General features: G+C 46.8%; 1 protein-coding gene across 2 annotated transcripts; it reads left to right on the forward strand.

The window, feature by feature from the left end:
* Positions 1-6,666: 6,666 nt before the first annotated feature.
* On the forward strand, positions 6,667-11,706 carry TARDBP (TAR DNA binding protein). 2 transcript variants are annotated; one of them, XM_027658158.1, is made up of 6 exons: positions 6,667-6,781; positions 7,174-7,431; positions 8,142-8,305; positions 8,612-8,752; positions 9,261-9,431; positions 9,787-11,706. In XM_027658158.1, exons 2-6 carry the CDS (start codon positions 7,194-7,196, stop codon positions 10,315-10,317), a joined length of 1,245 nt encoding a protein of 414 aa, XP_027513959.1. In that variant the 5' UTR covers positions 6,667-6,781; positions 7,174-7,193; the 3' UTR covers positions 10,318-11,706. The 2 variants fall into 2 exon arrangements, with proteins under 2 accessions (XP_027513959.1, XP_027513960.1); XM_027658159.1 differs by having other exon boundaries at positions 9,264-9,431.
* Positions 11,707-13,203: the final 1,497 nt, after the last annotated feature.

Raw genomic sequence — 13,203 nt, forward strand, 5'->3', positions numbered from 1 at the left:
ACACTGAGATTTTCTCACTGGATCTCATCGTGGCAGAGCCCCTGGAAGCTTGAATGAAGGCAAGGACATGCAGGCCCACCACATCATCTGCCCCTGCTCTGACTCCAGGGTTAAATTGCTGGCAGTGCTGGTGTTTGGTTTAGCACGAGCACTGTGGGAAAGGCAGCAAAGAGAGAGAAATGGGCCTTGTCAGACACACTTGTAGCTATAGGATTGCAGAGATAGCCCAGATGTCAGCAGGAAGATTCCCCTTAGGATGTTGCTGTAATTTATGATATTGCTCAGAATTGCTGCAATTCTTCAGGCAGGTCAGATTTGGGATGTATTCTTAAAACCACATGCATGAGCAATAATGCATGAAACCGTGAAAACAGAGCAGGAAGGGGGTTGTGTCAAGGCTGAGATATGTGGTGTGGTGGGTTTGCAAAAATGTGATGTTTGGTTCAGGCTGAACTGTCAGTGTCATGAGTAGAAATCAGAGGCTTGGCAGAGTCTCAATCTTGCAGGTTTTGAGATGACATCAGTGAATGAGAAACTGCACTGAGGTCAGGGGTTTAATTCTTGTAGTGTAGCCTCAGAAGAGCTGTTCAGTGGCAACAATTTTCACTAACTACAGGGCTGGGAAGGCTTCAAATATAGGCTGTGATGGGTCCAAAGGTCTGTATCCATTAACTGTCACAGGACAACTGGCAAACACAATAATGAAGGCAGTTTCCACAAGGTCTTCCAAAAAGTCCTGGTGTTTCAAGATTTTTATGGCTGTTAGGAGCACGTCTGTCATGAAAACACAGCTCTGGGTGTCAGGTGCCACCAGTTCTTCACTGTGGACTTTCAGAATGACCTTGGGGAGCCTGGCTTACCCCAATACCTCAGTTTTCCAAGTGGTTGCCTGCAACATTAACTGGCCAGAGTTTGATTAATTAATTGCATTATAAATGTAAGGGCACTAAAAAGACATGAAAAAATTCAGAAAGAGAAAGATAGAAGTCGATCACCTCTGGCAGTTTCAAGTGCACAAAAAGTCCATTTGGTCACATTTGGGTGATCAGTAGCTCTCACCACTCTCATCAAGGATGACTTTCAGTTCTACGAGCATTAGTTCTCCCCTTTCCACAGCTGTCAACTATTCCTCATGTAAAGGTCTTGCTCCTCTTTCAAAATTACCTGTATTAAGGCAAATTATGTGTTCCCTTCCTTTCCCTGTTGAAAGTCATTTACATGAAGAATCACAGAGCTGAGATTATAGATACTGGGGGAGGGAATGCAGAAATATAGCTAAGACTGGAAATTTGGGTGGGCCTCAATTTATGGTGGACAGCCAAAGAACAAAGGTCTGATGTCATAGTAAATCATTTATATTGCAAATGATTTAAAATAATGAAAACCCATATGCATTAAATTTTGCCCTGTACATCCATTTGACATATTTTAAGTAGACAAAAGATAGATTTTACATAAATCTTCAGTAAATGTACTTCGAAAAAATATCACCAGGCAGTAAAGCCTAACTGTTTTAAAAACAGTCTTTGTCCTATACTTGAGCTCCTGCTTCAGTGGGCATCATTCAAAACCAGCAAAACACTACTCAGACTGTCTCCCCTGTCCTTGAGAGAAAACAAAAAAAACAGAGAAGGAAAACTAGGCTAAACAGCTTTTGAACAGATCCTGCCAAAGTTGTCCTTCACACTCTTCCAGGTGTTACAGGAATAGTTGCTACACTTTACCCAAGCCACCTGTGGCTTTGCCTCTGAAGGAGCCTATTTCCATCCCCTCGTATAAATTCCAAAGTTTGTATTCAATATTTAGGGTTTGTCACACATCAACAGGTGCAATTTTATAGACCAGTTCCCAGTCTGTGGATTTTAAGCTTTGGCTTATGCCAGTCTGGGCTGATGGAAGCTCATGCTCTTCCACACTGGGAGTTACTACCCCATCTAGAAAAACAAAAAGAAAATCTCTGAATCCCAATGCACTGGAAGAGGCATCAAATTCCTTTGGAAGATGCCTGGCACATCTTCACCAGGAACTGAGCTCTGGGAATGGACTAGATACCTCTGAGAATCACAGGCAGAAACCCTTCCCAGGCTCTGCTGCTGGATGCTCCAGAAAGGCAAGGGAGCCGACTTGCAGATGGGTTGATCTGACTCCGCCAAACAAAACAGAGCGAAGGGAATTTTGCATTCCCTGCGTACAAGATGCAAACGTTTGACAGTTCCCACAGGTACCACTCAAAGCAGAGGGTGGAGCCGGCAGATAACCCCCGCTGCTGTGCTTTGAACCCTCTCACAGCTCCCAAACAAAGGGAGGAACGAGCACCTCAGTGCCAGCAGGGGCTTCGGAGCTCAGAGAGGCGACTGGCACCGTTTGGGTCTCCAGTCACTACCGAACACTTTTAGTTCCTCCCAGAGCTCTCTGGCAGGCTGATCCTTTGTGTGCTGGAGCTGGGTTTAGTAAGAAGCAGCCAGGACACCTCCACCCCTGGAGGGGGGTGTTTCACTTTAATCAGCCTCACCTAACACTAGGAGGGCTCTCAGGACCCAGACTGGTGACCACTGGGTCCTTTCAGGTCTTTACAAGAGCCAAACTTGTAAAAATCTGATTTTCATCGTGTCTGCTGAGAGATTAAAACACACATCACCTGTTCTAATCAGTTTTAGAAGAGTCGAGTAAATAAGGATACGAAGCAGAGGGAATGTGGAAACTCTGCTCCTTTAACAAACAGGGTTGAAAATGAGACAACTGGAATCATGGCTTTATAGGATCATGGGAAAATTGCCTAAAATATTTTAGGTGCTATAATGAAGTCTTGGGTGCTGTTTTAACTAAGGAGATTAGGAGGAGTGTGAGAACTAAATGATCTTTCCAGGTACTTTTGTGTGGGTGGAAGCTTCTTATTTTGTTTAAGTGAAGCTTTTCTCTGGTGGTTGTTTACAGACTGCTTGGTATTGGTAAATTTTTATGTTGATAACTTGCTAGTGAATGGAAAGCTCTATTTATGGCAGGTATTTCTGGAGAAATTGTTCTTCCTCCTTATATTCCTGCTTTATTCTGAGAAACTTGATGTTGGGGGGGGGAAATACTTCCACTGAGTAAGGGAGAAAGGTTGGAATTATTAACTATTGACAAAATCAGAAAATCAGGCTGGATTCTGACTACACTGACAGGCCATTATTCATTAAATTCTCCTGCTTTCTACATGGTTAGGAACAGGCTCAGGCACTTCATGTTTTTCAGTGCCCACGGTTGTGTGATGCTTTTTTTTATCAGGAGCTTATATTTAGTTGCCCGCTGCTGCTGTTTTTCATCCCAAGTGCTTTTGGGAGGGTGAACAGCTGATCATTACACTGAGTTTGCTTGCACCCCTGAGCACAGTTAACCTAGAGCAGCAAATAGTTATTGTATTGCACTTTGGTTTGTGCCTGTGGGCACACTTAAGTCAATATACATGATGGCTAGTACCACGTACTGCATCTGTCTGCACCCATGGGCCCTGGAATTGCCAGGGAGAGGGAGCTGGTGAATTAACCAGCACTGTGCCCGCTGGTGTAGTTACTTCAAGAGCAATACCACTGCTAATTGCTTAACTTCAACCTAATCATAATGCAAAATAACAGAACGAAAGCGCTGCGAGAATCCCATTCTTGCAGAAAATGGAGAGTAACATTTGTTTAATTCTAAGCTTGTTTGTTGCCAAAAGTGAGAAAGAAGCTCTCGGGGCAGGAGTCTCTGTTGTGGATAATTGCCCTTCTCCCCCTGCCTGTTTCACAGCCAGCACAGAGCTCCCTGCTCTCACCAAGCTCTTACCTGCATGAAATCTAGTTCAGGGCTGGTGCTTACTCTGCTCATTAGTGCAATTACCACCAGATGCTGTGTGAGATGAAGGTCACTCTGGCTCAGTGCCACGACTGCCTCTTCAATAGGGTGATTGCTAAACTAACTCTGAGTGGAAATGGTGCAGCAGGTAATGTTGACATGCTGCAATTACCGCTCCGTCCTCACAGCGTGTTCAAACAGCACTCGCTGCCTCCGTGCTGACTTGGCAACACCCGAACTGGCTTTGGGATGTGTATTGTGGGTCACTAGAAAATGTAGGAATTTCAGGAGAACTCCTCCCTGGAGCATTAGCTTATCTCCTTAGCCTGTGTCTAGTCAGGTCCTCTCAGAACTCTGTTGAAAAATGGTAATTAAATGATAAGGCTGAGTGTGAAGTCACACAGGGATAGATGGGCCGGGGTTCAGTGGTGCTGGGAGCCAGTTTTCACACCTGAAGAAATCTGAAGTGGGAGTCTTGAATACTCAGCAGAAGACATTAATGCAAGGGACTGGATTAGCCTTCCCTAGCAGTAGGGTCCCCTTTCCTTACTAACAAGGCTTATTTTTACTTCTTTTTAGAAGACCAGTGCAAAGAAAGTCAAGCTAGATGGGCACTGGGAACACAGACTGGATGAGTGCCACAAAGGGGCAGATGAGGAGGGGAAAAAGGTGGTAGAATTATTTTCCTTATAATAGTGTGGTACAGACCACAGATTAAGTTGCTGAGCTGGTTAAAGCTCTGCAGTGCACTTTTTGTCTATGATGATGATGGCAGGGCTTCACAGCTCTGCTAATGCCAACCCTGTGTGGCTTCCTGTTCATATGGATCTTGTAATAAACACTGATTGTGTTACAGATGTCTCTGGTGTGACTGGAGACTAATGTGACTGTGACTGATGGACCAGATAAGCTCATTAGTAAAGTATCAGAATAAAATAACTTGGAGATGTGGAATGGCAATTATCCAGATGGAAAATGTCAGATTAAAACTGTAGAACAGTTAATAATGTATCGGTTTATGGTATTATCACTGCAAAGTAAAAAAAAAAGTGGGGTGTTTATCTAGAGGGTGATGCTGCTGAAAGCTGATGATTAACCTTGTAAAAGGGACTAAACCAGGTGGAAAATACCATGTTCCTGTGACCAATGTTTCTCTCCTCCACGTGGTTTTCTTTCATACAGGCTTTTCCTTCTTGTGACTGCAGCTCAGGAAAACCTGTGTAGATGGGCTCTTCTGCACTTCTTCTTTTTAAGTGTCAGTAGGAACAGGACTCCCTAAGCCATAATGCCTCTGGAGTTCAGAAGTTTATAATAGTGTACAGTGAGCTATGACCATTAAGTCTTCCACTCAAGTAAGCGGAGATTGGGTTTAGAGAGGATTAAGCTGTGTTATAGCAAACATTTACTGGGTATTAAAGGACAAGGCTAGAATTACTAGCTTTTTTTAACTTCTAGCAATCCTACAAAGTTGCTTTATGCAAGCTCAGTGAGCAGGGCAGTAAGAGGGGGAAAGGCACATAAAAACTCCCAAATATCTGGTGGAATTAATGAAGACATTGGTTCTGAGCGATGAACCAGTTGTTGGGGATGGCATCAGACAGCAAATGAGACACAAAGCTGAGCTACCATGAAACTCTGCGTTAGTCAGCCTGGTTAATCGAGTTCTTCCCCAAATCCTCAGGGAATGTCTGCAGATGTGCAGATGGAGGTAGGTTGGATCAGAATGGTTCTGTTTAAATGCCAACATCCCTCAGCCAGGATCTCTCACACGTGTCTGTCAGTGGCAGGGTCTGAGTCCTGCTCCAACTTAGGGGTTTAAACACAGGCACCACCAGGGCGAGGCTGGTCCCAAACGATTGCTGTGCTCAGCATCCCCAACACTCCTGTCCTGTTCTGTGAAAAAGGGATCTTGAAGTGCTCGTGGAGTCTCCTCCTGCCCGACTGGAAGAGCCCTGGTACACCTTAGATGAATTCTCCCTAGGGATGGAGGCCCCTCATCTTCCCTGGAAGCACTGCTTAGGCCTTAGAAGAGTCTGGGGGGGTTGTTTTTACTCTCATGGTGGTTCGTGTTTTTTTTTGCTGCAAATCACAGAATATCCCGAGTTGCAAGGGACCCACCAGGATCATCCCGTCCAATTCCTGGCCCTGCACAGACACCTCAACAATCTCCCCTGTCCTGAGAGCGTTGTCCAAACACTCCTTGAGCTCTGGGAGCCTTGGGGCCGTGTCCACGGCCCTGGGGAGCCCGTTCAGTGCCCGACCACCCTCTGGGGGAAGAACCTTCTCCTGAGATCCAACCTGCCCCTGCCGTGACACAGCTCCAGCCGTTCCCTGGGTCCTGTCACTGCTCACACAGAGCAGAGATGGTGCGGCACCGCACGAGGATGTTGAAGACCCCAATGACGTCTCCCCTCAGTCTCCTCCAGGCTGAACAGACCAAGTGACCGAGTTGGGATTGGGTTTTTTTCAGTCAGGAGCTCTCGTTCTCTCTGGCAGCGCGGCTGGAGCGAGGCACGGCCGCTCCGTACCAAGGCTCTCCCCGCCCGCTGCCGCTCCCGCCCCGTCCTTCCCTCACGGCCCGCGCGCCGCCGGCTCCCGGCAGCTCCCGCGCTCGCGCAGACGCGGGCAGGACCGCACCACCGGCCCCGCGCCGGGGGGAGCGGGGCTCGGGGAGCTTCCTCGGCCATCGGCTCTGCTGCCAGGAGGCACCGGCCGAGCTCCGGCTGGAAGCGAGCGGGACGCGCTGGGGCACGGCCGGAGCTCCGTGCGGCCCTGCGGCCGCAGAGACCCGCCTCAACCTCCCCCTCCGGCCGCCGGGAATGGTTCAGCCCGGGCCCGGCCCGGCCGCTGAGGGGCCGCGGCCGCCATTTTGTGCGGCGCCGGCTGAGCGCGGCGGGCGGAGCGGGCACTGAGTGGGCACTGAAGGGGCACCGAGCGGCTCCGGGGACGCCGTTCCCTTCCCTGGCCGGTGAGCGGAGCGCGGGGCCGGCGGGACCGGGCTGCCCGCGGGGCTGGGGCGGGCGGAGCCGCGCACGGAGGGGGCAGGCTTGGGTGGGCCTGGCGGGCGGTGGGGCCCAGAGCGGCTGTGCCGAGCGGGCCCCGCGGCGGGAGCCGGTGGCACCCTCCCGCCGTGCTCGGGGACCCGTGGCTTCGGTCTCTCCGTAGCTCCGGGACGGGCCGAGGTGTCGGTCCGTGTGTCGGTACGGCAGGGCCGGAGGCTTCGGTGTCAGTGTGTCAGTGAACGGCGCGTTTTGGTGTCCCGCGCTGTGTCATAAACACAGCGGTGCCTCGGGGCGAGGGAGATGAAAGCCGAGCCGGGGGGCACAGCGCGGTCGCTCACGCTGCTTTCCCCCTGTGCAGTTCAGTAGCGTCCAGCGAAGATGTCGGAGTATATCCGGGTGACGGAGGACGAGAACGATGAGCCCATCGAGATCCCGTCGGAGGACGACGGCACGGTGCTGCTGTCCACGGTGACGGCGCAGTTCCCCGGGGCGTGCGGGCTCCGCTACAGGAACCCGGTGTCGCAGTGCATGAGGGGGGTCCGGCTGGTCGAGGGCATCCTGCACGCCCCCGAGGCCGGCTGGGGGAACCTCGTCTACGTCGTCAACTATCCCAAAGGTCTGTGCTCCTTCCGTCGGTTCTTTGTACGAGGGGTTGCGTTTTCTGCGTGAGTCACTGCTGAGCTAACGTGGCAACACTGTTCCTGTTGAACCCTCTGATTCACAGGGATCAGCGATTTACGTACATGTCTGTCCTGCCGAGTAGATTTGACCCCAGTAAGTTTTTAAGACTTTACCCAAACAAACACTTTAATGACAAAGTCTTGTGTTATCTTTGAAGGGTCCACAACCTCATCTAGACCTTCAGAGGCCATGGTCTAATGGGACTTCTGTACTCACAGGCACTTTTCAAGCCTGGTTTGGTCAGAGGTACCATTTAAAAGTTATCAGGAAAAGAGAAGTCAGACCACCCTGCCCCACCTCCTTGGAAAAAAGGGGAAGCAAATAAATCACTAATGAAATATTCTTGTTAAAACTTCCTGTCTTCTCCACCTTGTTATAGGCCTGTGAATGTTGCTGGATGATACTTAAGTAAACTAATGCAGAGCTGACTGGGTCAAATTGCATTTTGGAGGGGGACTTCAGTGTGGACTGGCTTTGGTCCAGGGCATTCAGATATTTTACAATAGGCTCCTAACAGCTGGCATGTGTCTCTTGTAGTCTGTACTCTTTCTCATCAGAGTTTATGATTTTATACCGTGCAGTTCATAATCAATGGATCAGTTTCCAGATTTGAGGATAATGTCTAATGTACTTTTTTATATTCAGATAATAAGAGAAAAATGGATGAAACTGATGCATCATCAGCCGTGAAAGTGAAACGAGCAGTACAGAAAACTTCAGATTTAATAGTCTTGGGTCTTCCCTGGAAAACCACTGAACAAGACTTAAAGGAATATTTCAGTACCTTTGGAGAAGTTCTGATGGTGCAGGTAAAATCCTTTTGCAGCTCAAGCAAAGAGGGACATTGGGTAGAAGTCAGGCTCCTGAGAAAGCAAGTAGAAACAATAGAGCCATGTAAACTTGGGGAAGATCAGAAGCCATGTCTCTTCCTAAGGGTGTATTTTGTTCCATGAGCCTGTTATTAATTTTTGGGGCAGATGTTAAGGAATTAGATATTGCTGTGACAACAGTATTTATAAGACTGATAAACTCCCCAAAGAGATCTTCACTAAATTCCTTCAGTAACAATGCACTTCATCCTCGTGGTCACTTGTGGTTTTGTTTTTTGCCCTTAGGTTAAGAAGGACATTAAAACAGGCCACTCCAAAGGCTTTGGGTTTGTTCGGTTCACGGATTACGAAACCCAGGTGAAGGTGATGTCACAGCGGCACATGATCGATGGGAGGTGGTGTGACTGTAAACTCCCCAACTCTAAGGTACTTTGGGTTTTACTGCTGCTTTCATTGGTGCTGAAAGAAAAGAGGGAGGAGGTGGGTGAGCTGGGAAAATAGCTGGTTATGTGAGGCAATGATGAAAATCTGGAAATAGTGTGTTTAATGTCCAGCAGTACCTGCCTAACTTGTCTGCTGCATGAATAAATGCAGAATAAAGCAGCTGGAATAACTAATCTAAGGAAGAGCAGAATGAGTCTTTGAGTGCAGAACTGAACCTGTAGCTTTCAGTGCCTCTATAAGCAGTTATTACCAAAAAAGTGTCTTGCAGTGGCCTTGTCACTGTCCCTGTGTGTTTTCCCACCCTCGTTTTCTTGTGGCTGCAGGCACGTTCTTGGAATAGAATTCCATTTATTTTTTAAACTCCTTTTACAATCTCAAACTTTCTTGATCTTCAGCCCTCAGAACAGGCCAGATTGAGGGGGGCCTTCATCATCCTGTGACTCAGTTCTGCAGGGTGGTTGTGATGTTTTTGTCCTTCCCATCTCTGCAGCAGAGTCCCGACGAGCCTCTGCGCAGCAGGAAGGTGTTTGTGGGGCGCTGCACCGAGGACATGACGGCAGATGAGCTCCGACAGTTCTTTGCCCAGTATGGGGAAGTGGTAGATGTCTTCATTCCTAAGCCCTTCCGGGCTTTTGCTTTTGTTACGTTTGCAGATGACCAGGTAAGTCATATTTTAACTTCATATTTAGCCTGCATTTCAGTAGCTTGATAAAGTATCATTTCTGGAACTACACATGAAAACTTACTTGTCCACTGTCTTGAGGATTCCAGTGGTGTTAGCTTGATCTGACTTATTGAATGGACTGAGGTTACACTTCCAGACAGCTTTTTATACTGCAGCTAGTGTAGTGGTGAATGCAAAGATAAAACACTTCAGATCGGATTAAGTACATGCTTGTGCTTCCTTTGCAGGTTAAATATCTGCTCAGAATCATGGGGGATGTTTTGTCTTGTACTACTAACATCTAAAAAAAAGACGTCTAACATGCATTTAATCAATCCCTTATTTCTTATAGGTTGCCCAGTCTCTTTGTGGAGAGGACTTGATCATTAAAGGAATCAGCGTTCATATATCCAATGCTGAACCTAAGCATAATAGCAATAGACAGTTAGAGAGAGGTGGAAGATTTGGTGGTAACCCAGGAGGCTTTGGGAACCAGGGGGGGTTTGGCAACAGCAGAGGAGGCGGGGGAGGACTGGGCAACAACCAGGGCAGCAACATGGGTGGGGGGATGAACTTCGGGGCCTTTAGCATCAACCCTGCCATGATGGCAGCGGCGCAGGCGGCCCTGCAGAGCAGCTGGGGCATGATGGGCATGTTGGCCAGCCAGCAGAACCAGTCGGGGCCCTCGGGGAACAACCAGCCCCAAGGCAACATGCAGCGGGAGCAGAACCAGGGCTTTAGCTCAGGCAACAACTCGTACGGAGGGTCCAACTCGGGGGCAGCCATAGGCTGGGGCTCGGCCTCCAACGCGGGCTCCGGCAGCGGGTTTAACGGAGGCTTTGGCTCCAGCATGGATTCCAAGTCCTCAGGCTGGGGGATGTAGACGCAGTGGGCTCTGATACTGACTCTATGGTGGGAAATCAAATTTTTCTAACTCATGGTAAGTATACTGTAAATTACATATATACTAAAGTTTTCCAAATCAATTTGTTCAGTGTGCAGTATATTCAGCAGTATTTTTGACATTTTTCTTTTTTTAAAAAAAAAAAAGAAAAAAAAAAGAAAAAGAAAAGAAAGGTAAAAGGAATTTTCTAAGTTTTGTTACATATCTAGTTGGAATTCTGAATGTTTGGAAGTGGACTGCTGTTTGCCCGACAGGTGAACTAACACTACAGTCGATAGGAAAGGTTTCTCCTGTAATACTTTATCCCTTGTTTCCCGGCTACCTGAATTCTTTGCATGTTCAAAATGGAACCATTGGTCAGAAACAGCATTCTCTCCCTCTTGTTTTTAATTTGATCCCACCATAAGACTCTCCAAGTGCCCCGTTGGACAACACAGTGTCGTTTTTGTTTTGTGTTTTTGTTTAACACTGTCTCCCCTCCATACTAAAGTACGATATGAAGGCTTCATTTAATCTCCGCAGTTCATCTCATTTCAAATGTGTATGGAAGAAGCACTTCATTGAAAGCAGTGCTGTAAATATTCTGCCTTAGGAATACTTCTGTCTACATGCTTTCTCATCCAAGAATACTTCATCACACCGCACATGCTGCGTCTTAGACGGTGGGTGTTCCATTTTTATCCGCTACTCTTTATTTCATGGAGTCGTATCAACGCTGTGAACGCAAGGCTGTGAGATGGAACCAGAAGGCTGTTTGAACTTTTGAAACCTTGTGTGGGATTGGTGGTGGTGCCGAGGCATGAGAGGGCTGGTATGTGCGAGATAAAGGAGCGAGCGCATGCAGAGACCTGGTGGTGCAGTAATGGGATTTTATTTGACTTGGCGAGATGTCTCTCAATCCTGTGGCTTTGGTGAGAGAGTGTGCGGAGAGCAATGATAGCAAATAAAGTACGAGTGTTTATTGCATTCAAAGGACATCCACATGTGGAAGACTTTAAGTGGGTTCTCTACCTAGTTAATCAATTAGTTGAATGTGTTATGTGAAATGGAATATTTGTATTTCTTTTCCCTTATGTCAACTGCTGTGAATGCTGTATGGTGTGTGTTTTTTTTCTGTTAATGATCTGTAAGTGTGGTAATGTGACTTGAAGACGATGGGGTTTGTGATGAGAACATTGAGCTTGTGGTGTGCTTTGCAGTAGCTCTTGTAGCAGAGATCACTAGAGCTCAGTGTGCCTCTCCAGGGTGGAAGTTCCACTGTCTGTAAGATATCCATAAGAATGCTGTTTGCTGCAGTTTCGTGTTTGGATGCTTTTTATAAGATTTGTCACTGTAGGAAATTCTTAAATAAAACTGATTTAAGTAATATGTGTCTTTGTTTTGCAGCCCTGAATGCAAAGAATTCATAGCAGTTAATTAATTTTACCCTTTTGAGATGAACTTCTGTAAAGCTTTTTGCAGTCACTCGGTTTGTTTCAGATAAGCAGGTTCTAAAGGAGCCACCGCCACACCTCTAAGCCACTGTACCCTTGCACTGTGCAGTGCCATAGATCTAAAATCCAGGTCCCACACCTTGGGGAGCCCGCACCTAGACTGGTAAGCAGCTCCCTCCAGCTTCCATCTGTGCCAAGGACTCAGAATTGCTCGGTTAGGAGTCGGAGTTCCTCATCAGGAGGGGAGTTGGGGGAGTCAGACGCTTGCTGTCCACAGCACCTCCTTTGGGGATGGATGTTTTTAACTTGTTTTTAGACCAGCCCACTCATGGGAAACAGGCTCCTGCCACACTTCCAGCCCAGAAGAACACTAGTAACTCCTGGTGAAACTAGTCAGGAAAAAAACTTCCAACTGAATAAAGCACCAGTTAATATAAATAAGCTGATAAATTCTGAGTCTGAAAAACTTAAGTTTTTGACAAGTGCAGAGGTGTCACATAAGGGGCAGCTTCTTAAGGAAGGGCCGGATGTTTGAGCAGAAACTGGTGGAAGGGAAGTTCCGCTGGTGAGAGGAGCTTGAGGAATTGTTTCACCTACTTGGGCTTGAAACCCACTGATCCCTATTGTTCTGTGCACCATAATCCTGTGCTGGAGCTGTGAACAGTCTGAACTGGGGTATTTACACAGTTTTTAACCTATGTAACTTTTCAAGTGAGATCTTCATTACTGTGTATCCTACTGAGGCTTGTGAAGGGCAGAGCACCTAAACAGCAGACAGAAGTGCACGGCTGAGTTTTCCACCTGCAGTATGAAAAAATCAGCTGTATCTCGATGTACTTGGTTTAAAGAGGGTTTCTAAACACTCAGGCTGAGAAGTAATCCCACACCTTTGTTCATATTCCACTGCAAAGTTGCTTACATTTTTTTTTTCCTGCACCTAAGTCGGAATAATCTCCAAACTCTGTCCCATCTGTGAATTTTGCATTTTAGCACTTGCACAATTACCAGCTACTTCTGCTGAGTAACACTTAAAAATGGTATTCTTGGACCTCCAAAGACTAACTGTGACCCCCTGCAAGGAACTTCTTGGTAAGTTTTTGTAATTAGCATGGTTTTAATTCTGTTTAAATTGTTCAGGCTTAGGTTTTAAGTGGCTGGTTGGCAGCATTGAGTAGTCTTTGCTAATCATTTTAGCCTTCCTTCACCCTCAAACAAAATACCTGAAAATTTTAGAGTAATTTTCAAGTTTCAGTAGCATTTTTTAACTGCTTTGCATACTCTAGTGTTTATAAGTAAATAAACTATGATTGAAAATACATTGAAGTGTTTCGAGTCTTGATTTTTTTAAAGATACTTCATTTTCAATTATATTGTTCTGGAAAGTGAAACAATAATGAAAGAATGTGAGATACAAGGAAGCAGAAGTTTATAT

The sequence above is a fragment of the Corapipo altera genome, unplaced genomic scaffold (genome assembly GCF_003945725.1).
Source record: "Corapipo altera isolate COAL_440 unplaced genomic scaffold, ASM394572v1 301, whole genome shotgun sequence".
In the NCBI taxonomy this organism is placed as follows: domain Eukaryota; kingdom Metazoa; phylum Chordata; class Aves; order Passeriformes; family Pipridae; genus Corapipo; species Corapipo altera.